This window comes from Bactrocera tryoni, chromosome 4 (assembly GCF_016617805.1).
Source record: "Bactrocera tryoni isolate S06 chromosome 4, CSIRO_BtryS06_freeze2, whole genome shotgun sequence".
In the NCBI taxonomy this organism is placed as follows: domain Eukaryota; kingdom Metazoa; phylum Arthropoda; class Insecta; order Diptera; family Tephritidae; genus Bactrocera; species Bactrocera tryoni.
The window spans coordinates 47,448,951-47,472,122 of NC_052502.1; the positions used below are offsets into that span (position 1 = coordinate 47,448,951).

Here is a 23,172-nt window from a genome sequence, read left to right on the forward strand (position 1 = left end):
ATTTTACACGATTTCTGGCATTGGTTGCCTGCTTTCGCAAAACAATTATTTACACTAAACAAATTCACCGTTTTATAGTAGTTTTCATTACCTTATCGTCACACTATCGCATTTTCAATTTATTAATAATCAATTCCAATATAATTTTTTCCAATTAGATTTTCCTGTCACTCTTCACTCGAGCGATATCCTGTCGATTATGAATTTTCTCTTCGAATGAAGGTAAACTTTTTGAATATGTACACAGTGAAGTGGCGAACGAGCGAGCGACATGCGTCCGTGTTGCCAACGCTCATAAATTTACCCGCTGTCACGGTTTGGTACGCAGCTCGTGAGGCGAATTTTGCATCTTCCGTTGACAAAGCAGCGTAAAGCGGAAATGAGAAGAACGAATTGGAAAAGCTACAAAGAAGTAGAAGTAATAAAATAAAAGCTATTAGCTTGCTGTATTCAAGGTTGCCAGTAAAAATCACCGTTAAATATTTTTTAATTTACAATTTCTTATAAATCAAAAAAACCAATAACGTATTCCTCAAACTCTTGCCGTAGCGTTATTTGTAACTATACTGCACACGTAAAACGCACTGCATTACCAACATCAGCTGTCACATCACTCAATAGAGCAGTTTATTGTTTACTAACATATCAGCTGCTGTGGCTTGCTAATATTATTGTATTAAAAATAACAAATAGTTATAAAGAAAAGTGATTTGTATTATTTTATTATTTCTATATTTATTGACTATTTATGTGCTACCTGTGTGCTTGCTATTTATAATAATATTATGTATATAGCAATACAACTAATTCAACAGCTGACAACAATTAATTTAAATATTTATGTAAAAAACACAAATGTAGTTTTGCTTACTTAATAAAAATGCAAAGTTTTTTCAAATAATTTTACAAAATGTGAGACCGGAAAACATCGAATAATTGTAATCTAACTGCTCAAAAACTGGGTACACTCTTCATTTGTATGCGGTAAATATTATAGAAAAGCTTTGCAGATATAATAAACTAGGGGATCCAGCCACGCGTTGCAGTGGTATACATTTTACACCATTATTCATATAATAAACTATTCAATATACATAGGTAAAAGAATCCAAGGGATTGTACTTGAGGTTTAATATTGATCATGTTCATACAAATAAACTTCATTGGAAAAAATAACGAATTTAGAGCTGCTTTCTCAATGTTTGGTTACCAGCCTTTCTACCTTGTTAATAGAGTTATCCGCTTAATAGAGCGTCCATTTAATAGAACTTTCAATTTTTTTATTTATGAATTGTTTTTAATATCCCATCTTCTAAGTTGGTTCGAACTGAACACAGTGTCTAAATTTTACTAAAATCGGTTTAGTAGTTTAGGAGTCCATCGCGGACAAACAACGTGACACGTACTTTTTATATATAAAGATTATACTTGTATTATATAATATTATTAATCTCACATGACTGATCATGGTTTGAGAAACTATAGATTGGCTTGCCATTTCTTTTCTAAATTTCTTATCGTTTGGTTTCATACATAGAGTGTACCAACAAGAACGACGTAATGTTCAAATGAAGCAAAACTCAAATTTGGACCAAATGGGTGCTGTTTTTTTCTTATGCGGATAATTTTAGGTTATTTATGATTTGAACAAAATGTCGGCAAGTAAACAACACGGCTCCGCTTGCATATCTCCACCTGTTCACGTCAATTTTCGATGAACCAGTGCAGCATTTTAACTAGATGGAGTGCGCTATTGATGATAACGGCATTTTCTGCTTTATTTCGCAAGAAATAGGTCCCGATAATATCGCCAAGATCTGGCTTCTGATGTAAGACCAATAGGACTTTCTGTGGACTTACTGTGTACATACGGTTATTACTTAAGATCATGAACCGTATGACATATTTGCACCCAGTAAATCTTAATACCTATAAAAATAAGAAACTATCCTACAATTAAACAGGACTAGAGACCGATCCGACTAATATCAAGAAGTAAAACCTATTAGATAAATAAATTTACTGAAATTTATATATAATATGGTTTTATTAATCTCGTTTGTTTGTTGTATACTTTTTTCTTATTTGTTTCTTAACTAATGACATCCACAGCTCTTCACAATCATATTTTTATATTTCTTTAAATTAACATTCTCCTCGTTCAAGTGATATAGGACGGGTAGAGCACCTAAACGTGTGGGCGCACAGCAAGGTTTCGGCACCTTCTTCGGCTCCAACAAATGCACCAAAGTCTGGACAATGGCATGATTGGTCGCATTCATGTGAGCATTAAGTGGAAAATTGCATTCACCGCTGCAGTAGAAGGCGCCATAACCCTCTGGCGCAATGATCCAATCCTGTAAACACCACTTATTAATAAAGTTGCTCAGCCAAATAGTGTTAAAAATATATTTACATTCCAACCCAAGTCCTTGAAATCAATGTAGAGCGTCTGTATTTGGCAACTTCGCATATTTTCAACGGTACCATCAAGGAAGGGATTGATCATTTCGGACTTCTTACGACGACGCACATGTGGTGTGTTTCGCTTCTTGCGGCTGTGGTGATTGGTGGACTTAATCAGCTGTAAGAAACCATAAAATAAGAGCATTTAATTTAGTACTTTAAAAATTTCATAAGTGTATTAAACCGACCTCTGGACCGCGGAAGAAACCAATCATGAAAGGCTGATACTCATCATCGCCCTTCGGATGCACCAAACCAATGTCATCCAGTTTCACCTCACGTTCCGGCTTATTCACCGCATGCGCTCCGATATAAAGCCCCTTATTGCTCTTATGATCATGTAACCATATATCCAGACCTTGTGTAACATTCAATTCCAACCAACCCTGATAGTCGGAGGTCGTATTTACCGAGGAGAGCACTTCCAATTCCCGTTGTCCCTCCATATTGACAATCGAATAGACGCTGATGGTGAACTCTCTGCCGCTGGTCAACCATTTGCCTTGCGCGGGGTTCTGATATATACGTAACTCGGCCATCATTAAGTAATTATCATTTGGCACATCGGACACGTCAAACCAAAGACGTCGACCATGCTCGTGACGCACTTCATCGACATGGTGGTCTATAAAATGGATAGAATGAAAGGTAAAGAACACAAAAATAGTGAGTTGAAATTTGAAAAACATACATATATTTATAGTATATAGACAGATAAACATAAAACGATATGAACAAACAATACAGAGTAATGACATCAAGTACGAGGGTAGTTCATTAAGTCACTTATTATTTAAAATTCCACATTAGACTTTTAACAAATGAGCTGCTGTCGGTTCTATGCCAGAAAAACAAATTTTATCTGGTTAAATATACTACAAGTAAGCAGATCTCCTCATCTTAATGTTACGAATTTTGTAATGCCGGATATTCAATAAAGTATATGTTCCTCTTTCGCCGAACAAAGACCAAACTCGATAAGTCACTCATTACTCCCGTCCTGCTGTATGGTTCAGAGGCATGGACGATGACAATATCTGATAAGTCGACGTTACGAGTTTTTGAGAAAAAGGTTTTGCTGAAGATTTGTGAGTCCTTTGCGCATTGGCAACAGCGAATATCGCATTCGATGGAACGATGAGCTGTAGGAGTTATACGACGACATTGGAATAGTTCAGCGAATTAAAAGACAACAGCTACGCTGGCTAGGTCATGTCATCCGAATGAATGAAAACGCTCCAGCTCTGAAAGTATTCGAGTTAGTACTCGCCTGGAGAAGTACATAGGCAGAGAACGACCTCCATGTCATTTGAAAGAGCAGGTAAGAGCTTTTTATTGCCTGTCGAGGTCGAACCAGAGTTATGAAATTAATTTAAGATACTGGCCAAAAACTGAGAATATCGTTTTCCATAAAGGTTAAACACACCTCTTACGACCATGGCGGCTGGTTTAGTCCATCTGTAATGGTTTTATCTATCCTGTACAACGACAACAAACGAACGAAAACGAGAATATAAGAACCGTTCAACGGAGGCCTATCTTAATGAGCTACTTTAGAAGACCTAAAGTAGGTGCCCTATTCAGAAAAACACTCAAAAGAGACGAAAAACATTAGGTCATCTTTCTTCGAATTTTTTACGCGGCGGATTCCAAACTCAGCACCTTTTGGAGAGGGATAATTCGCCTACTCACTTTAACTCGCCTTCGGACGGATGTTTTTTGGCTACCCAGAGGATACTTGGTCTAAGATCGGAAGCTGCTTGAGCCATATGTAAAAGAATCGTTTCTGGCCGCTCCCAAGTGAATGGCGCTCAGAGAACTTTCCTCACTTGTGTGAACTTCTACACCTGGCTCCTGAGACAAAACCGTCATCGACATTCTGAAAATTTGACAGACTCAAAACTATGCCGTTATAAAAGTGCTGATGTCTGTAGCCCAATGGCGAAATTACTTCCATATTACCTTTGTGACATAAGACTACTTCAAAATTTGAAAGCATTTCTCAGAAGTTAAGATTTTGCTTGAAATATAGTGGTTATCACTGCAACGGCCTAAATTAATCTACATATAATAATGAAAGGGCCAATTTTTCTGCCGAAAAAAATTACATTTAAAAAATCACGGACTTATCCAGCTGCTCTCGTATCTTGTTGTCGACAGGTAGCCAGTGTGCGGTCTCCATAAATGCGCGCACTTATTGGCCACTCAGACATAAATATGTAGAAAGGAATGTCCCAGCGCATACATACAAGCCTAAACTGTTTCAGGCAACCGTCTGTGACCACCAACATCTCTAACCGCTAAATTGCAAATTATAATGGAGAAGCAGAAAAATGCTCGTATTCGCTTTACTCAATTCTCATTCACACATTCACGGATAGTTCCTGGAATTTGTGTGTAGAAATGTGAAGATAAAAAGCAGCAACTTCGAATGTTTTCTTTGAATAAGGAAAACACAATAAAAATTATTTTACTTGCTGCAGTCGAATAGTCCGAAGTATTTGTGGGGCAGATTAAGAGAAGGAAGCAAACATGGAATACTAGTTCTTGTCAAAATCGCAACACTTAAAATCGTTACATAACGGATATATAAATATAAATATATATATATATATATTTTATAAAATAGTACATTTCTTAACATTTGTAATTCACTTTTACTTACTTTTATTGAGAAACGTCATTATAATGTCACTCTGATCGATTGCTTGCTTGTCCAAATCTGTTATGAAATTCTCTTGTTCTTCGAGATCACGCTTAGCACGAGAGGGCGCTTCGCTATTCTCCTCTTCGGTTAAACGATGATAAACATCGAGCAGAAATTGTGGCGCCGATTTTCTGAAATTCCGAAAATATAGACGTTTAAATTTTTAGTTTTAGACATAATAAATTGTATTTATGGTGCTGATGACACTCTAACAGGTGTTAAAATTAGTTAAAGTAGGGATTATAGGTTCACACAGATTTAAGCGGTTAAACTCATATTCTCCAAATGCTTGTAATGTGTCTAAATCTTGCAAGAAAACCTTCTACAGATTTACTTATTCAGTTGGTACTTAGAAGACTACCCCTATTTAAGCACTTTTGATATGTACTCGTATTGTACTATATGTATGACCTTAGAGCTGCCGTAGCCGCTCCCTCTTAATTCGCTGAACTATTCCAATATCGTCGTATATCTCGTACAGGTCATCGTTCCATCGACTGCGGTATTCGCCGTTGTCAATGCACAAAGCACCATAAATCTTCAGCAAAACCTTTTGCTCGAAAGCTCGTAACGTCGACTCATCAGATGTTATCATCGTCCATGCCTATACACCATATAACAGGAGGAGGATGATGGGTGACTTGTATAGTTTGGTCTTTGTTCGTCGAGAGCGGACTTTTCTTCTCAATTGCCTCCTCAGTCCGAAGTAGCACCTGTTGACAAGAGTTATTCTGCGTTGGATTTCAACGCGTTGTTGTTGGTGTTAATGCTGGTTTCAAGATAGATGAAGTTATCTACAACTTCGAAGTTGTGACTGCCAATAGTGACGTGGGAGCCTAGTCGCGAGTGTGACGAGTGTTTGATGACAAAAGATATTTCGTATTGTCTTATCCAGTCTGCAGAAAGCAGAACTACCGACACGATTGTTGAGGCTAATGATATCAATATCAAGAAATTGGCGTACGCCAACAGCTGTATATCCTTATAGAAAATTGTACCTTCCCTATTCAGTTCTGCAACTCAAACTATTTTCTCAGCGAATAGATTGAAGAAGTCTCACGATAGTGAGCCGCCTTGTCTAAAACAGCGTTTGGTATGGAACGGCTCGGAAAGGTCCTTCTCTATCCTGTCGGTGCTTTTGGTGTTGCTCAACGTCAGTTTACACAGTTTACATAAGTTTTGCGGGGATGCTGTCAAAAGCGGTTTTGAAATCTACGATGAGGTGGTGTGTGTCGATCTTCTTTTCACGGATCTTTTCCATGATTTGGCGAATGGGAAATATCTTGATCAGTAGTTGATTTTCCAGACTTGAAACCACACTGATAAGGTCCAATCAGTTTGTTGACGATGGGCTTTATACGTTCACACAATGCGCTCGATAGAATCTTATTCCACGCGATGTTGGCGCAGATTGTGGGTCCTCCTTTTTATGGATTGAACAGAGCATAAATTAATTCCAATCGTCGGGCAAACATAAATACATATAAACTTTCACGTGACGAACTGAGTCGATTTAGCCATTTCCATTTATCTGGCTGGATATTTGCGAACTAATGCCACAGTTTTTGAGATATTGATATGAAATTTTGGACACATTCTTTTCTCCCCTTGAACGATATATGTACATACCATACAAACTGAACGATCAAAATTAAGAAAAAAGTCTTTATAAAAGACCTTTTTCTAAATTCGCCTTGATGGCTGCTTATGTAGGGAACTTGAAAAACGTTTTCCATTGGATGCAAAACCGATCCAATTATTAAAATTACCCACAAACCTTTTTATGTACATACATACATGCTTACGTTATATGTATGTATTCAATGGGAATTCATTACGGTCAAAAAATTGTTGCATTAAACTTCAAAAATTAGACCACTTACATTGTTTTCCCATTCTGTCACATGTGTACGTATGTATATACATATATACATATGTATGTATATGACAAATAAAAATGTTTTTGTTTTTTTTTTGGTTTTTGGGTTACTTGAGGCTTGGAAATATTTCACACTTATTCAACACAATTTCGCAAGTGCTTTTGAAATCAAATACCCGCGGAATCAAATACAATGAATTCCACTTGGAAAGAGCAACGTGAAATATTTACTTCGTAGACGAATTGGAGCCCAAATGGAAATATGTAAAAGCTTGCAATTTGCTGCTAAAAAATAGGGTAGCGATCAGCTCAGGTGCATAACCTCAAAAATCCAGCTTTCTAACGTTGGCTGCTACCATTTTCTATATTTTGGAAGGCAAGTTTATTATCTTCCCCTTGAGTTGGAAAATTAGAAAAATAGATATTCTCAAGTGATTCCGATCAGTCAAGTACACGGTGAATTTGTTAAAAATACTAAACTTTTTCCACCCTAGCTCCACAATTTCTTATAAATTCGAACATCGCTAGAAGATATCAACTCTCAACCGGTGCGAGGTTGGCATTTCACAAATCATGCTCTTCATTCTCCCCACTTATCGTGTATTCTATCGATTCCGCTTTGATAATTTTCTAACCCTATTCTAGAATGATCCCTAAAAGTATAAGTAAATTACTTTGTTCAAGATATTAATTAAAAAGTTGTACTTTTGAATTTGCTGTGGTTTGCAAGTGCTTGAAAACCTTTAAAAAAATCTATCTAAAAATCCTACACTATCTCAGATTTACATTTCTTTAATAAGTTATTTGGGATAACGGGCTTCAAAAAATTGATTTTTGTTTATTATCGTATTAAATTCTACAACACCTCTAAAATATTGTCATAAATTTTCAAGTTGATCTGAGTAATAGTTTCGGCGATATAGCCTTGAGAACTTGTGCGCTCGAGGCTACCCAGGCTAAGTGCGCCGTCTTCAAACGCGTTTTTCGCGAAACTGTGTTTTGAAGTCGGTCGGCAAGATTTCTCGAGAACTACTCAACCGATCTTCATGAAATTGTACACAGGTCTTTGAGATAAAATTCTTAAAGACTTGGACGAAGCATTTTTCGATTACAAATATTTTAATTTTTTTGTAAAAATATTTGCTAAAAGTTCAATTTTCAGTTTTTTCTTTTCGTACAAGTTCTAAGTTAAGTTTTAACTAAAACGCGTATTTTTACACTTTAGATGATTCTTTAAGGAGTTATCCTGCTAACGCGGGTGCATCCTTTTTTCGAGGGGTCACCGGAAATGGCGTCGCAATGGCCGAGTTAAATTTTTTTTTTTTTTCAAAAATTTCAGAATTTCTTTGTTAATAGTGTATGTTTGTAACAATAAAATATTTCATTTTTTTATATGAGCAAAATGTGTTGAAAAAGGCTTTTTTTACCCGAGGAAACCCATGTAACCCCTTAACTGTCTTCTAATAATTTGTCAAATCGCTTTTATTCGCACACTGATGAATTTGTTGTTTTATAACAGTTACGAGTGAATTACCGCATTTCGTGAATACCCACATTGTTGTGTTCGTAATATTACGACTAGTAACTAGTTTTGTGCCGGGTATGAATTGAGAATGACTTGCGGGGCGAAGTGTAAATAAATGATATGAACAAATAAGTGAATATGAAAATATTTAAATATTTGCATATTTAAGGTATGGCAAGCCGGCAATGTAGTCAGCAAGTCTGTTACGTATATTAATGTGTAAATACACAAACACATAAGCACACACATGCATACACACAGGCATTTAGTATGTAATAATTGAGTTAAGAACTGAGAAACTCAAAACAGAAAACATAAAACATAAAATCGTTGGAAACGGTGAATAGAACCGTTTGAATATCCGAAATGCATAATGTTCAATTTATAAACTAGTTTGGATGTACAAAGAAGCAAATTGAAGCTCTGTTAAGTATTCTCTCCAGTCTTCTAAATGATCAATTTTAAGCGAACTTACTCAATTTAAACTACAATTAAAAAAAGTAATTCATAAAGACAACAATTGTAGTGAATTGTTGAGGGCAAAATGAAAAAATACTTGCAGAGCACCGCGCCTCCCTGAGAGCTCCGACCACGAGAGGAATTGTTACTGGTCCTCCCTTCATTAGTTAGACTACAGTTTTTCAGTTTTTTGACATACTTTGTACGCAAAATATTATCAGAAATGTGTATAGTCGATCCATAAGTGATGTTGAGCTCCTCTGCTATATCTTTGATTCCAACGACAATTTTCGAGCAAAGCTGCTTTAACTTTTGCGATGTTAGCATTCGATGGATGGACGAATCGCACTTTCCTTGAATGCTATGAGTAACTCTATAATTCTATAATTCTGTTCGTGAAAAATTAGACTCACTAAAAGACTTCTGCAACATTTTTAATGCTTCCATAGCGACTATTTTGTTTGAAACACAAAATTTCGTAGACAAACAGCTGATAAACACCCACTAATTGACAATATAGAGATCAAATGGACCAGCCCAAGACAATTTTGCTAGATGGTACAGGGTTTGTCCAGAAAGTAATAGGAATGATTTTCTTCCTTCGACTGGATTTGGTAGAGGGTCTTCCTAGCCAACGAATAAGCGGCTGGTCAGTTGTCTCCGAGCACCTGGAGAGTAAGTACAAACATTTTCGTGCGACGTGTTTCTGTGAGTGGTGCAAGCCGAAAATGCAGCGTTCGTTAGAGCAGAGGTACGCGATTAAATGCTGTGTGAAACTCGGCAAATCTGCGACAAAGACGTTTGATATGATCGAGCAGGCTTACCCAGATGTTACTTTAGCAAGAAGTGGTGTGTTTCGGTGGCACCAGGCGTTTTTGGAGGGACGAGAAGAGGTGATGAAGACCGGAAGAATGATCAAATCCAAAGTAAAAACGGTGCTCATTGTTTTTTTTTGACATCAATGGCATCATCCACCATGAATTTGTTCCCCCTGGACAAACCATCAACGCCAAGTTTTACGTGGAAGTCCTCAAGAGACTCAAACGAAGGGTCAATTGGGTCCGACAAGGCATCGCAGCCGATTGGAAGTTGCACCACGACAACGCCCCGGCTCACACCGCCTTTCTTATGAATAGCTACCTAACCAAGGCCGGCATGCCAACGCTTCCGCAGCCACCCTACATCCCATGGCCCCCGTACTTTTTTTGTTTCCTAGCCTGAAAAGGCCGATGAAAGGTAAATATTTTGAGAAGACCGAGGGGATTTCCAAAAAATGCCTACCGTGACACCTTCAAAGCTTGTACCAATTGGTTCAATAAATTTGCTTAAATCGACTCAGTACCTACTATTAATTTCCAGACAAATCCTGTATGCCAGCTGGTCAATGGCTCAAAGCGCAGCGAAAACATATCGGAAATAAAGTTGTAGCTTAAATTGGTATTCATAAATGAATTCATGGAAACTGTTGAATGGAATCGTGAGATAAATACATACTCACAACTTCACTAAAAGTATATTAGTAATGCTTAATTCTCCAACTTACCTCAGCGACAAATGTCCATGCTTTCGTCTTGGTCGCTCCGCTAAACCCAAAAACTCCAAAATCTCGTAGGACACATTCATTTTATCATCTTCGTCCAAGGCGCGATGCATTATCGTCTGATCGACGCCGTTATCGATGTAAATACCCGATTGACTAGCTGCAACCAGCATGCGTAGACCACCACGCCCACTCAGCAAACTGTTGTCTATATCTATGCTTAGCTGACTTAGGAGGAGCAACACCAATAAGGGCATCAGCAATAATGAGCAAAACAGCCGATGTAGTGCTTCGAAAGGATGTAGGCAAGTGGCATTGCGGCTGCGGGTGGTGGTGGTCGTGGTGGCACATCTCAGACGCTGACGCATTGATTTGTCTGCAGGCATTATGTATTGTGCGAAACGGTGGGTGCTGATCTGCGCTTGTGTGTGTATGTATGTATATATTTATGTATGGCAAAGTGTTTCGTTGATCTTTTGCAGATTTCACTTGCTTTTTTGCACAAAAAATTAAAATTAACAGTTTTATGGCATTTGTTTGCAGGATTCGATTTGATTTATTGCAGTCGTGTACTCAACTTTACGTATATGCTATTTAGTATGTACATATGTACATGTATATACATATGTATTTATGTACTTTTATTTATGTTTTAACGCTAATATTTTATGTTCTTTTTTAGGTTGTTGATATAAAAAACTATTATTATTTGCGTCGTCTACATTTTCTGCAAAAAATTTTATAAATAAGCATCACAATTTTTTAATTTTTTTTTTTAATTTATCACTACATAATCAATTTTACAATTTTTAGCGCGCAATTTCCATGCGAAGTTTTTCATATTTTTTAGTTATAATAATATTTGAGTTTTGTATAATTTTTGACTTGAAATATCACTTTTATTGCGAATCTATTGCACATTTGTTATGATACGAAATAATTACACACTCATTTTCATACATATTATTTTCACTTCGAATTCGTCGAAGCTGCGCAGGTGAAATAACAAACATGTTCATATGTACATATGTACAAGCTTTAATTGTTTACAAGCAATAGCACCGAAGGATGGCAACAATTGGGGGAAGCGTAAGTTTGAAAGCAATAAAACGGATTATCGATATTGTGTCGGTTGAAATTTATAGTTAAACGCTGTTTTGCCATGGAAATTTATATCTACATATTTACATTGTTTATATACACAAATATTAATAGATATTTGTACATGCGCGTGCCCGATCGTAGACTCGACATACCTACTATATGTACATGCATATACACGCACAACAACACTTTACTGCGTAGCGTGCAAATTTCGCGAAAAATTTGGTATTCAGAATATTAAATCATTAAAAGTATACAAATTTAAATAGTTTAATTTAAAATTTAGTTCAAATTTTAATTGACTCTAAACTGTCGTTGTGTACTTGTTTTTAACTGTTGCTGGGAATGTTTGGCAGCACTGTTGTTTTTCTTAGTTGGAGAGTAGGTTGAACAGCTGATTTGTGTTTACATTTGTTACATTTTAGGCATTGTGACATTAAGTTTTAAGGAAAGTATTTATTTGTTTGCACTAAAAGAATAATTTTTAATTTATAATTTAAATTCGTTGGGCTTTAGTTAATTGTTTGTTTAATGTTTTGTGATCAAATGGTTAAGTGGAAGTTATAGTAAGTTTAAATGTAGAAACAATACTAAAAAATAAGTTTAAATTATTGGCAGTATCGGAACTAGCAAAACGTGTTTTCAAAATTTTTGCAGTGCGCAAAGTACTGAATATTTAATTTTTATGAGCATGTTATCCTACATACGTTTCTAAAAATATATTTTTATATCATTTTCGTTTTGTTGCTAATATAAAATTAAAATTCTAAATTGTAAAACGGTATAGTGTTGATTCAGAAAATAAGTTGGTGAAGTTAGCATTTCCCATACTTGTATATGACGTTTGCGTATTAAAGAATACCGTAAATAAAATTTTGTGAAGTGCACATATCAAATTGCAACTCCATCTCATGTGGCACAACCAATCACTAACCGCATTTTTAAGCATTATGAACCGACATATGGCATTTTTGCAAGGTAAGTGAAGTAATTTATAATATTTGTGGTTATGTTAAAATTGTTTAATAAATAATCATAATTAAGCCACCAATATCTAAGTGTTATCGCTTAGGTGATTTAATTATCACAGCTTTCTTTCGTTAAACTATAATTTGTTTGGTATACTGCAAACAAAACTCCTAGGGAGCCTCGTCACACATTTGTCTACAGTTAAGGTGAAGAATATTAATATATTAATTTTATCAACAATACTCGAAGTTTTTTGATAAAGATGATCGCACACATATATTGTATTATGGCGGCAAAAGTACAACCGACTAAATTAAACTTCCTTAGAATGCTTACATTTTCAACGCAGATGCACATGTGAACTTATTCATATTAACATTTAGATATATTTATGTATGTACATACAGTATGTAGATATTAGGCAAATCGAAAACATGTTTAATTTATTTATGTTTCTAATTATTTCTCATTTACTTGTCAATTAATTAATAATTTTTGTATTGCTTTTTTATTTTTTTTTTGTGTGTACACACTTATGTATGTATGTACATAGATATATACATACATACATATCGCTCATTTGCTGCAAGACCGGCATAAGTCAAAAAAATTGATTTGCCGAACAATTCTGCATCATTAACTCAGAAATCACGTTTTTTGACTTATGCCGATACCGGCATATCATGTAAGCTATTATGATACACGCGGTTAGCGAGTGCCATTAACCATGCCAGAACAACGTATGTGTAAACGAGGACAATTCGATAACTCTGTGAGGATATATGAAATTTTCACATAGAAATTGTAGTTGTAAGGAGTATACTGAAACTAAATCTTTAAGTTGTCTTTATCAGAACTCTAAAAAATTTTCAATGTCTCGACCAAATTTATAAGTCTCAGTTCGATATACGAAGATAATTGGGGAAAGGTAGGGAGAAATTTTTGACATCCTATAAGAAAATCAGCTCTCGCTGAAGAAGCATACCGTAATCACCTGCAAGAGATATTTTATGAGCTATTTGCGATGGCATAATCTTTGCAGAAACCTGCTTTGATGAAAAGTGAATCGCTTACGAAAACTTCAAGTGGAAATACTCGTGGTCGAATCGTGGAGAGCCGGCGCAAACGGAGACCAACATAGGATTAACCTTCAGGAAGGTTTTGCTATGTGTATGGCGGGATCGGCTGGAAATCATCTACTATAAGCCACTTCCTACGGCCGAGCTCTTAATTTGGAGCTAGGTATTGCTAGGTGTTGGATCGTCTGAAGAAAGCAATCACCCAGATGCGGATAGCTTTTAAAATACGAGAGAAATTGAGTTCCATTAGAACAACGGGAGCCCACACACATCTATATTAAATCGTCGGAAGCTTCCAGGTTGTGAGGTTCTTATGCATCCACCTTAAAATTCGGACCTGCCACCAAATTATTACTATCTGTTTTTGTCTATGACGCATGACTTTGCTAAAAATTCGCATCAAGAGAAGCTTTCAAAAATCAGTTGTTACCAGTCGGGACGAGGAATTTTAGTGAAAAAAATATTTTGTCCAAAATTCCACAAATTTATCAATTTATCCAACGGCCCTCGTATGTAAATACATATTAACAAGTAGGGGTATGTAAATTTTTATCTATAGGCTCAAACAATAAAATATACTTCGCATTACGCGATTTGTAGATTTTATATACATACATTTGCATATTAAGATGCTCAAGAAAATCGAATCAAGTGCAACAACAAAACGGATAATCACAGAATTAAGTGCGGAGTAGTAGTGGATATACAAAGGAAACGCAGCAAAGAAAGATATGCACATACTACTTATAAACGCTTCCAACAAGTTTGTATAGATATATGAAAGGGCCACCAACGCATTTCACAACAACAACAAAGGATGAAAAACGCACTTAGACTCGGACATTTGGTGGGATGAAGTGAATATAAAGCAGCGCTTTTGTGCTGTCTCTTCGGTTACCGCTTTCATATATGTAAGTGTGTATGTGGGTATACATACATAGGTGTATATATGTATAAGTAAAGTAATGATTTCAATTATTTTTTAGCCGAAAATCACATTTTTGCGCATTTCAATTTCCAATTGTGACATTTCCTCAAAATTTTAAAACTATTTTCACACAAAATTTATTTTTTTCATGACACAACTTATTTAAACAACAAATTATTCCATTCGCACCTTTTAAAATACAAAAAACCGCAACTTGCGCATAACGGCGGTAAGATTTCCAAATCCCCGACGCACGTGCTGCACCACAACGCGGTTTTTTGCTACACTTGTTTCTTATTATTGTTATTATTATTATTTTTTATTATTATTTTTCAATTTTTCTATGTATATCGATATTTTTCTTATTACTTGCGCATTTGTTGTAAAGCAAAAGCAACCGTGTACGAGTATACTATATCACTTGACGGCGCCACCACAAACCGTAGCATTGAAGTGCATTGCGCGAAGTTCCAGAAATAACTGAGAGTGGTGGCGGACTGATGGTGGTAGACTCAATTCGATACGATCCGATCCGATTTGAAAATGGGCAGTGCTGTAGTGCGGCAACGCGGCAAGGCAAACGAACCTGTTCTGCTCAGCAACCTAGCGCCATCATCAGCATAGCCGGCGCTCCACTCTACGCTACGCTACTCAACACGCTTTGCAAACTGTGCATACTGTTGTTCCAGTATCTACTAATTATTGTCGATATGTACCTATGTACATAAATACATATATGTATATATGTAAGTATATACGCTCAGGGTACACACTTATGTATAATGTCCATTTGCGAGCATGAGTACAAGAAGACTGGAAACCATATGCACACACATACACACAAACATGTATATATGTACATACTGTGCATGGAATAACTTGTTTGGCTTGTCGACGGCATTGTATCTCAAAGATCGTTTTGTTCGGCCGGAGCAAGCGGCAATAAAAGCAAGAGTAAGCGGCCAGTTGTAGATGGCATCTGCTGGAGAGCATCGCTGGCGCTAACTGGAAATGCTTTTTGTTGTTTGTTGTTTACATATTTATATTTATCGGTTTATCATATGCGAGTTGATGTGGTGTAGAAGGATATCTGATGAATATACGAGCGCATAAAAAGTATACGTGCGAACACATACATTTGCATATTTTGAGACTTTGACTGTTTTTTTTACCTAAATATCCGAAAATCTTATGAAGGTTTTGTAGAAGACACTATATCTGAAAGCCGGCAGCCGATTGTCTTCGAATTTTGAAATAAGATTCACTTTAGCAGCCTGTTCATTAAAAAGCTACACCTGTGAGAACGAAGTAGAGGTGCAGGGGAAAGAAGTAGACATAACATGATGGACGGAGCAGCACGAGATAGGTCAAAAAGAATTGATACAAACGGTTTTCCAATGTACTCTATAGAATTCCTATTTATAAGGTTATTTGCCTCGTCAAACATCGAACATAAATCGTTAACGAAAAGAAATGCCGGTAACGATGTCGTTCCGACCAAACGGAAAAGCAACGGCCTGCCAGGGGATCAGTACGTTTAGCACTTGTTCCAAATATGCGCGGCAGAGCTAGTAGAAATATATGTATCTGCTTCTTTATTGGCGTGGACAACGCTTACTCGGTTATAGCTGGTCTATCTTGGTCTTACATGTATCTATGTGTAAGAATCCAGGATGTATATATGTATGATACGTAGACCAACGCCTGGAAATGTGGAACAGTACCAATACATAGGACTTCAGGAAGTGTTGTCTTATAACTTCTGTAATTTAGCGAGGTCGAAAGAAGAATACATTCAAGGAAGTACAAAGTTCTTATAAGCAACAAAATACGATTAAACTTTGTAATCACCAAAAACAAAGATATCTGTTACTTGCCCATCGCCATTTGTCCACAAAAAAGAGGAAAATCAAAGATGACTTCTTCTTGGTTGACTTCAATTGGAGATTCCAAGTGTAGCCAGGTCCTTCTCCACCTGGTCTTTCCAACGGATTGGAGGTCGTCCTCTTTCTTTGCTTCCCCTGGCGAGTACTGCGTCGAATACTCTCAGAGCTTCAGTGTTTTCATAGATTCGAATGACGTGACCTAACCAGCGTAACCGCTGTCTCTTAATTCGCTGAATTATGTCAATATCGTCGCATATCTCGTACAGCTCATCGTTCCATCGACTGCGGTATTCGCCGTTGCCCATGCGTAAAGAACCATAAATCTTCCGCAAAACCTTTCTCTCGACAACTCGTAACACCGACTTATCAGATGTTGTCATCGTCCATGTCTCTGTACCATCTAACAGGACGCACGATAGGGCGTCACTTTGTCTGAAACCTCGTTTGGTATTGAACAGCTCAGAGAGATTCTTCCTGATCTTGGCTTTTGTGGATACCAAACTCAGACATAGCGGCATAAAGACGGCTCCTTTCCGTGCTGTCAAAAGCGGCTTTGAAATCGAAGAAGATGTGGTGTGTGTCGTTCCTCTTTTCACAGGTCTTTTCCAAGATTTGGCGCATGGTGAGTTGTCAGTTGTTGATTTTCCAGCCCTGGAGCCACACTGCTAAGGTCCAATCAGTTTGTTGACGGTGGGAGGCGATATTGAGGAGTCTTATCCCACAGTAATTGGCTCAAATTGTGGGGTCTCCCTTTTTGATGATTGGGCAGAGCATGCTTAAATTCTAATCGTCGGCATGCTTTCGTCAGACCATATTCTTCAAAGAAGCTGAAGCATGATCCTTTTCAGTTCTTCGCTCCCGAATTTGAATAGCTCGGCCGGCAATCCATCGGTCCCCACCGTTTTATTGTTTTTCAGACGAGTAATTGCTATTCGAACTTCTTCATTATCGCGCAATGGAATGTCTGCTCCATCATCATCGAATGGTGAATCGGGTTCGCCATCTGCAGATGTTAGGCTTTCACTGCAATTCATCGGGTGGGAAAAGTGTTCCCTCCATAATTTCTGTAAATTACATATGTACATAGTTGCTCCAACAGTATGAGTGGGATTAAATTAGTCTTTGCTAGTGGTCAGGTTTTGGACCCATCACTTACCACTTCACTTTATAACTGTTGGGTTACAACCTCTTTATCGCAGAAAGTTGTGGAATGACATGAGATCATTTTGAAGTTTCGGCAATTAAGCTGAAGAAGAATATTGATATCGTTTGGTAAGCTATCAGTTCATTCTAACGATCGAGCCGAATCGGACTAGCCCTTACTTCAATCGGTGAAACAGAACTTTCTTCTGGATCGAAACGATCACCGTTTTGCTTCAGGGCCAACTCACTCATTTGACTGGATTTGCTCCGACATTGTTCCTAAAACCTTTTTATAACCCAATAATTGTAATTTTAAATTTCAAAAAAAAAACAGGACTGAGAGTTCGCAATGGAAATTGCGCAATAAATATTTCAAAGGAATGCAGGTGTATTGAGGAAATAGGGAGAGAGAGAGCTGTGTAGCTGTCACACGCTCACACACTTACAATCACATATGCTCAGCTTAGTAAACATTTCTACTATATACTACTTCACGTACTATATACATATGTATATAGATATAATAGATAGATATAAACAAAGTAGATGTTTGAAGTATCTTTTTCTTGTCTTTCATCGTTTAACCTGAACAAATGTGTTTTGTGCAGATCGTATGTATGTGTGCATGTGTCTTCCTAGCTATTGGATTGTTGCTGGCGCTAAGTCAACAAATCAATGTCGTGCATAGAAATATTGAAAATATTGAAGTGCTCAGAGTAGTAGTGGTAGACAGGCATTGTTGTGATCTTTGTACTTTTTGAAACGGTGGGCGCTTCGTTGGTGGACTTATGCCAATGTATGTGTGCGCATGTATGAAAGTATGTTTGTATATGTTAGGTAGCGTGCCACTTGCAGTGCATGGAATTAGTCAAGGAAGGATAGTATATGTAGATAAAACAAGAAAAAACGTTAACTTCGATTGCACCGAAGCTAAATACCCTTCACAGGTGCATTTCTGTTAGTGTTCAGTTTGTATGGCAGCTATATGCTATAATCAACCGATCTGAACATTTTCTGCGGAGATTACATTGTTGCTTTAGAAAATAATATATCCCAAATTTCGTGAATATGTATATCTTGTCAAATGTGAAATTTTTCCATACAAGCATTTGATTCCGATCGTTCAGTTTGTATGGCAGCTATATGTTATAGTGGCCCGATATCGGCCGTTCCGACAAATGAGCAGCTTCTTGAAGAGAAAATGACGTTTGCAAAATTTCAAAACGATATCTTCAAAACTGAGGGACTAATTCGTATATATACAGACAGACGGACAGACAGACAGGCGGACATGGCTAAATCGACTCAGCTCAACATACTGATCATTTATATATATACATACTTTATAGGGCCTCCGACGATTCCTTCTGGGTGTTACAAACTTCGTGACAAACTTAATATACCCTGTTCAGGGTATAATTATAAAATACACATATACATATACATACATATACACATACATATGTATGTATAGTATGTCTATTCATATGCACATTCATAAAGGGTCCACCACAAGCTGTGAGCTCTGAGCAGTCGTCGCATTCGCGAATTGACTCCCACGTCACTGTTGACAGTCATACATAAATTCGTCCATCTTGGAACCAGCATTAATACCAACAACGTCAGTCTCGAGATCCAACTCAGAATAACTGTTGCCAATAGGTGCTATTTCGGACTTAGTAGGCAATTGAGAAGTAAAGTCCTTTCACGATTATTCCCGTCCTGCTATATGGTGCTGAGGCATGGACGATGACAACTCCTGATAAGTTTGCGCATTAGCAACGGCGAATATCGAGTTATACGACGACATTGACATAGTTCAACGAATTAAGAGACAGCGGCTACGCTGGCTAGATCATGTCATCTGAATGGATAAAAACACTCTAGCTCTGAGAGTATTCGACGCAGCACCTGCCTGGGAAGCAAAGGGCGAGGAAGACCTTCACTCCGTTGGAAAGACCAGATGCAGAAGGACCTGGTACACTTGGAATCTCCAATTGACGCCAAACAGCGAAAAGGAAGAACGACTGGCGCCCTGTTGTAAGCTCAGCTACGGTCGCGCAAGCGGTGTCTACGCCAATAAAGAAGAAGATAATTTTATGCAATTTATGATTTAAATAAAATTCCGAACACATGAGAACCCCATGCTTCATTTGACTGGAATTTCGGCTATGCTGTTTTGGATACAAAGAAATATCTAGGACTCATCCTGGATAGGAAGCTTTCATGGAAGCCGAATATCTAAAAGAGAGCAAAAAAGGCATCGATTGCTTTTACTGTTGTAGAGTGGGGTCTCTCACCGAAAGTGGTTCTCTGGCTCTTCGACACCATAGTTAAGCACATTACGTTCTATGGAGTCTTTATTTGGTGGAGGGCTCTAGAAAAAGCCACACTTGCAAATAAGCCTGAGAGCATTCGACGAGCGGTGATCATCAGCATGCGCGGTGCGCTGAGGTCCACTCCAATTTACTGGCACTTAACGCCATCTTGCACATATTGCCTATAGACATCGTCGTCGGAAGGTGTATGACTGCGAAAGTTGCTATCAAACTCAGAGAATATGGATTCTTAAAAGAACATGTGTCTGAAGACTCAGAAGTCTTCACTCACTTTTACTTTATACCGGATTACTTGGATCATGGAGTGGTCATACCAAACTCTGCCGCTCCTTCACTGTCCATATACCGGAGAGGGAGAGGTGGGTGGGAAGAAACTGTTCGAGAAAAAGGGAATGAGCTTCTTTACGGAAGGGTCAAAGCTTGGAGATAAGGTTGGTGAAGGCGTTTACTGTCAAAAACTCTCTATCATTTATCTAATTTGTATTGGCTACTAAGCGTTTTGCTAATTTATAAGTTCGAACATAGAAATTTTTCTATTCTATGGCTTCAGAAAGGACTATATATTGCTGTCCACGTCCGATCTTTGTTCAGCCGTCTAACCTAACCAAAGTGAAACGTGGCATAAAATGACAAATCTACTGTACACACTGACAAAATTTGACACAAATATGATCGCCGCGAGCTCTCAAAGTCACGTCATCCATATTGATAGACGCCGTATAACTACAAGTAATATTATCTCTAGCGATATACTGTTCTTCATTGATGATAAGTATATAGTTTATAACTGACAACTGTGAGTCATATGTATGTTGCTCCGAAAATAAATTAGTATGAAAATTTCTCACAGGGTATGTACTGTAGGGGCATACATATTTTGTATGTGAAAACAACGAATGTAGTACGAGTGTATGCATGTATTGGTGAAAGACCATACATATGTATGGCATATTAAGGACACCTATGTATGTGCCCTTTATACATTAACGTTAAAAAATTGCATAAATATTTTACCTGTAATTTTTCGACCTAGAAAGTCACTGCGTGCCATTAAGATAGTGTAATCCTATTTTCTGCTTGAAAAATCATTAAATTGTGTGTAATTAGTCGATTTTGTAATATTAACTTCGGGAAGCAGGTAATACTAACTTGATGTTTTAGGAAATTCGAAATATTTGAGAAGACGTTATAACGGGGCTCAATTTAATGCAGCCGTATTTTAAATACCTTCCTCAGATTCAATAGTTTTTAGGATATATGTATTTTAAGATTTCTGCAAAAGTTATAAAAAATTCTCCATACAAGAAGATTCATTGAACGATGAGCTATAGTACAGGGTTACCCACTCGAAGTGTTACCTATTCAAACGACTATAATTTTTTAGTTTTTGAGCGCATCCATACTGGTGTATTTTTTAGTCCGCACCTTGCTCTCTAAAATGGACCAGATGGAAAAGCCCATCGGATTTGCGTCTGGTGAATTCGAAAGCCATTGTGTCGACGAAATGAAGCGTGGAACATGATTTTTTAACCACTCTTTACCATCACTTGCGATGGGAAATTACTTCGGGTGGCCATTCGTAGGCTTAAATTCTCGTACGTGCGTTCGGTCAAGTAAACACGGTCATTTTGAGAGTTTATGAATTGCTCAATAGGGAAATTCTTCTCATCAGAAAACACAATGTTCGGAAATTCGCCACGTTCGTGCAAGTGTAACAACTCCTTCGCTCTTTCGAGTCTAACTTTTTTTTTGTGGGGTTTAAGATTGTGTCCTTTTTGGAACTTGTAAGGCTTGACCTTTAGCTCATTTTTCAACAGTCGTTGCATTGAACTTTGCGAAATTTTCAGCTCTTTAGCCATTTGATTGCCACTTCGACGTGGATTTCATTCAAGTCGAGCCTTCACTTTTCGAATCATCTCAGGTGATGTTGCTGTTTTCTTATGACCACCTCCATGGCGTTTTGCGATGCTGCCAGTATCATTGTAACGATTTATAGTGCGATACACAAACATTTTGTTCACTTCGAGATGTTTTAGCTGACGAACAATTGCTGCTTGTGATTTTCCAGCCAAATATAAAGCAATCACGAATATATATATATATTACGTTTAAATTCCATCACGTATAACTTTTTTCACACGACACAGACTAAAATGTTTTTGTACGCTTGTAAACAATGGAATGATTTGTTATTGGTGTAAATTTAAGCGCGCTGTCATTAATAGTGTGGTAGTTATAGCAGTTTGAATTTGGTAACACTTCGAGTGGGTAACCCTGGCTAGGTCATGTCGTCCATATGGACGAAAATACTTCAGCTTTGAAAGTATTCTACGCAGTACCCGCTAAAGGTTTTAAATATGGGAAGTAGGCATGTGCTGTTCCGAGCTGATATCATAAGAATGTTTTGATTAAATTTGGTTGAATATTTTGAATAATGTGAAGAGTTCGCAGTGCCACACCCATGGTGTTTAGCCTGATGCATATTTGGGCGAAATGTATTCAGTTTTCCCAAAATGTTTATATTTTTTAAATATAAAATCTTTTAATAAAAATTAATAATCGTTGTGGACAGAGTGCAGATATATTGTATTCATAAAGTAACTATTTAAACGAAATACGTTCAACAACAATTGTCAATGGACTGACAAACCATAGATCAATATTATCAGCAGAATTCCGGTTTTATAAAAGAAAAACAACAGCGACCTCTATCCGCCACTTATTGACACTCCTAATTGTATTTTTCCAATTGCACATTCGTTCCACTCGTTGGCAACACGTCTGATAAGATTTTTTCGCGCACTTGTGGCAGCACTGCTCGAATTCTTTTCTCATTCGTTTCAATTCGCTTGACTGCCATGTTCGTGAATCGCGATTCAGTGAAGTTAGTCGCGTGAAAATCTTTTAATTTTTTGTTTAAAAGGTAAATATCGCATTATAAATCATTAAAAATATATAAAAGTGTGTATTAAATGTTGTGAATTGTGTGTGTGTTAATATCGAACAATTGGCGCTGCTGCCAAATGCTGAAAAATGAAAGTGAAAATGATGGGGGCAACAAATTTTCACCTGAAATGACAGTGGGAAAAAAGCAGAAATCTCGACGTCTACATCGAGGTGTGTATGTGTATGCGTGCGTATGTGTGTT

The 23,172-nt window shown here is 37.2% G+C and overlaps 1 protein-coding gene across 2 annotated transcripts; it reads right to left on the minus strand.

Moving 5' to 3' along the window:
- Positions 1 to 1,551: 1,551 nt before the first annotated feature.
- On the minus strand, positions 1,552 to 15,173 carry LOC120774016 (protein 60A). Of its 2 annotated transcripts, none has more exons than XM_040103300.1 (6): positions 15,026 to 15,173; positions 10,580 to 11,303; positions 5,132 to 5,304; positions 2,655 to 3,091; positions 2,417 to 2,584; positions 1,552 to 2,357 (listed from the first exon to the last, which is right to left on the minus strand). In XM_040103300.1, the coding sequence occupies exons 2-6, from the start codon at positions 10,960 to 10,962 to the stop codon at positions 2,097 to 2,099; spliced, it is 1,422 nt and encodes a 473-aa protein (XP_039959234.1). In that variant the 5' UTR covers positions 10,963 to 11,303; positions 15,026 to 15,173; the 3' UTR covers positions 1,552 to 2,096. The 2 variants fall into 2 exon arrangements, with proteins under 2 accessions (XP_039959234.1, XP_039959233.1); XM_040103299.1 differs by having other exon boundaries at positions 14,846 to 15,173.
- Positions 15,174 to 23,172: the final 7,999 nt, after the last annotated feature.

Excerpts from the sequence above, each read along its gene's own strand:
- LOC120774016 (XM_040103300.1), bottom strand. The coding sequence starts at position 10,962 with ATGCCTGCAGACAAATCAATGCGTCAGCGTCTGAGATGTGCCACCACG. Across the intron at positions 3,092-5,131 it reads AATGACGTTTCTCAATAAAA|ACCACCATGTCGATGAAGTG; the intron begins GTAAGTAAAAGT and ends TCCATTTTATAG. Across the intron at positions 2,585-2,654 it reads GTTTCTTCCGCGGTCCAGAG|CTGATTAAGTCCACCAATCA; the intron begins GTCGGTTTAATA and ends GGTTTCTTACAG.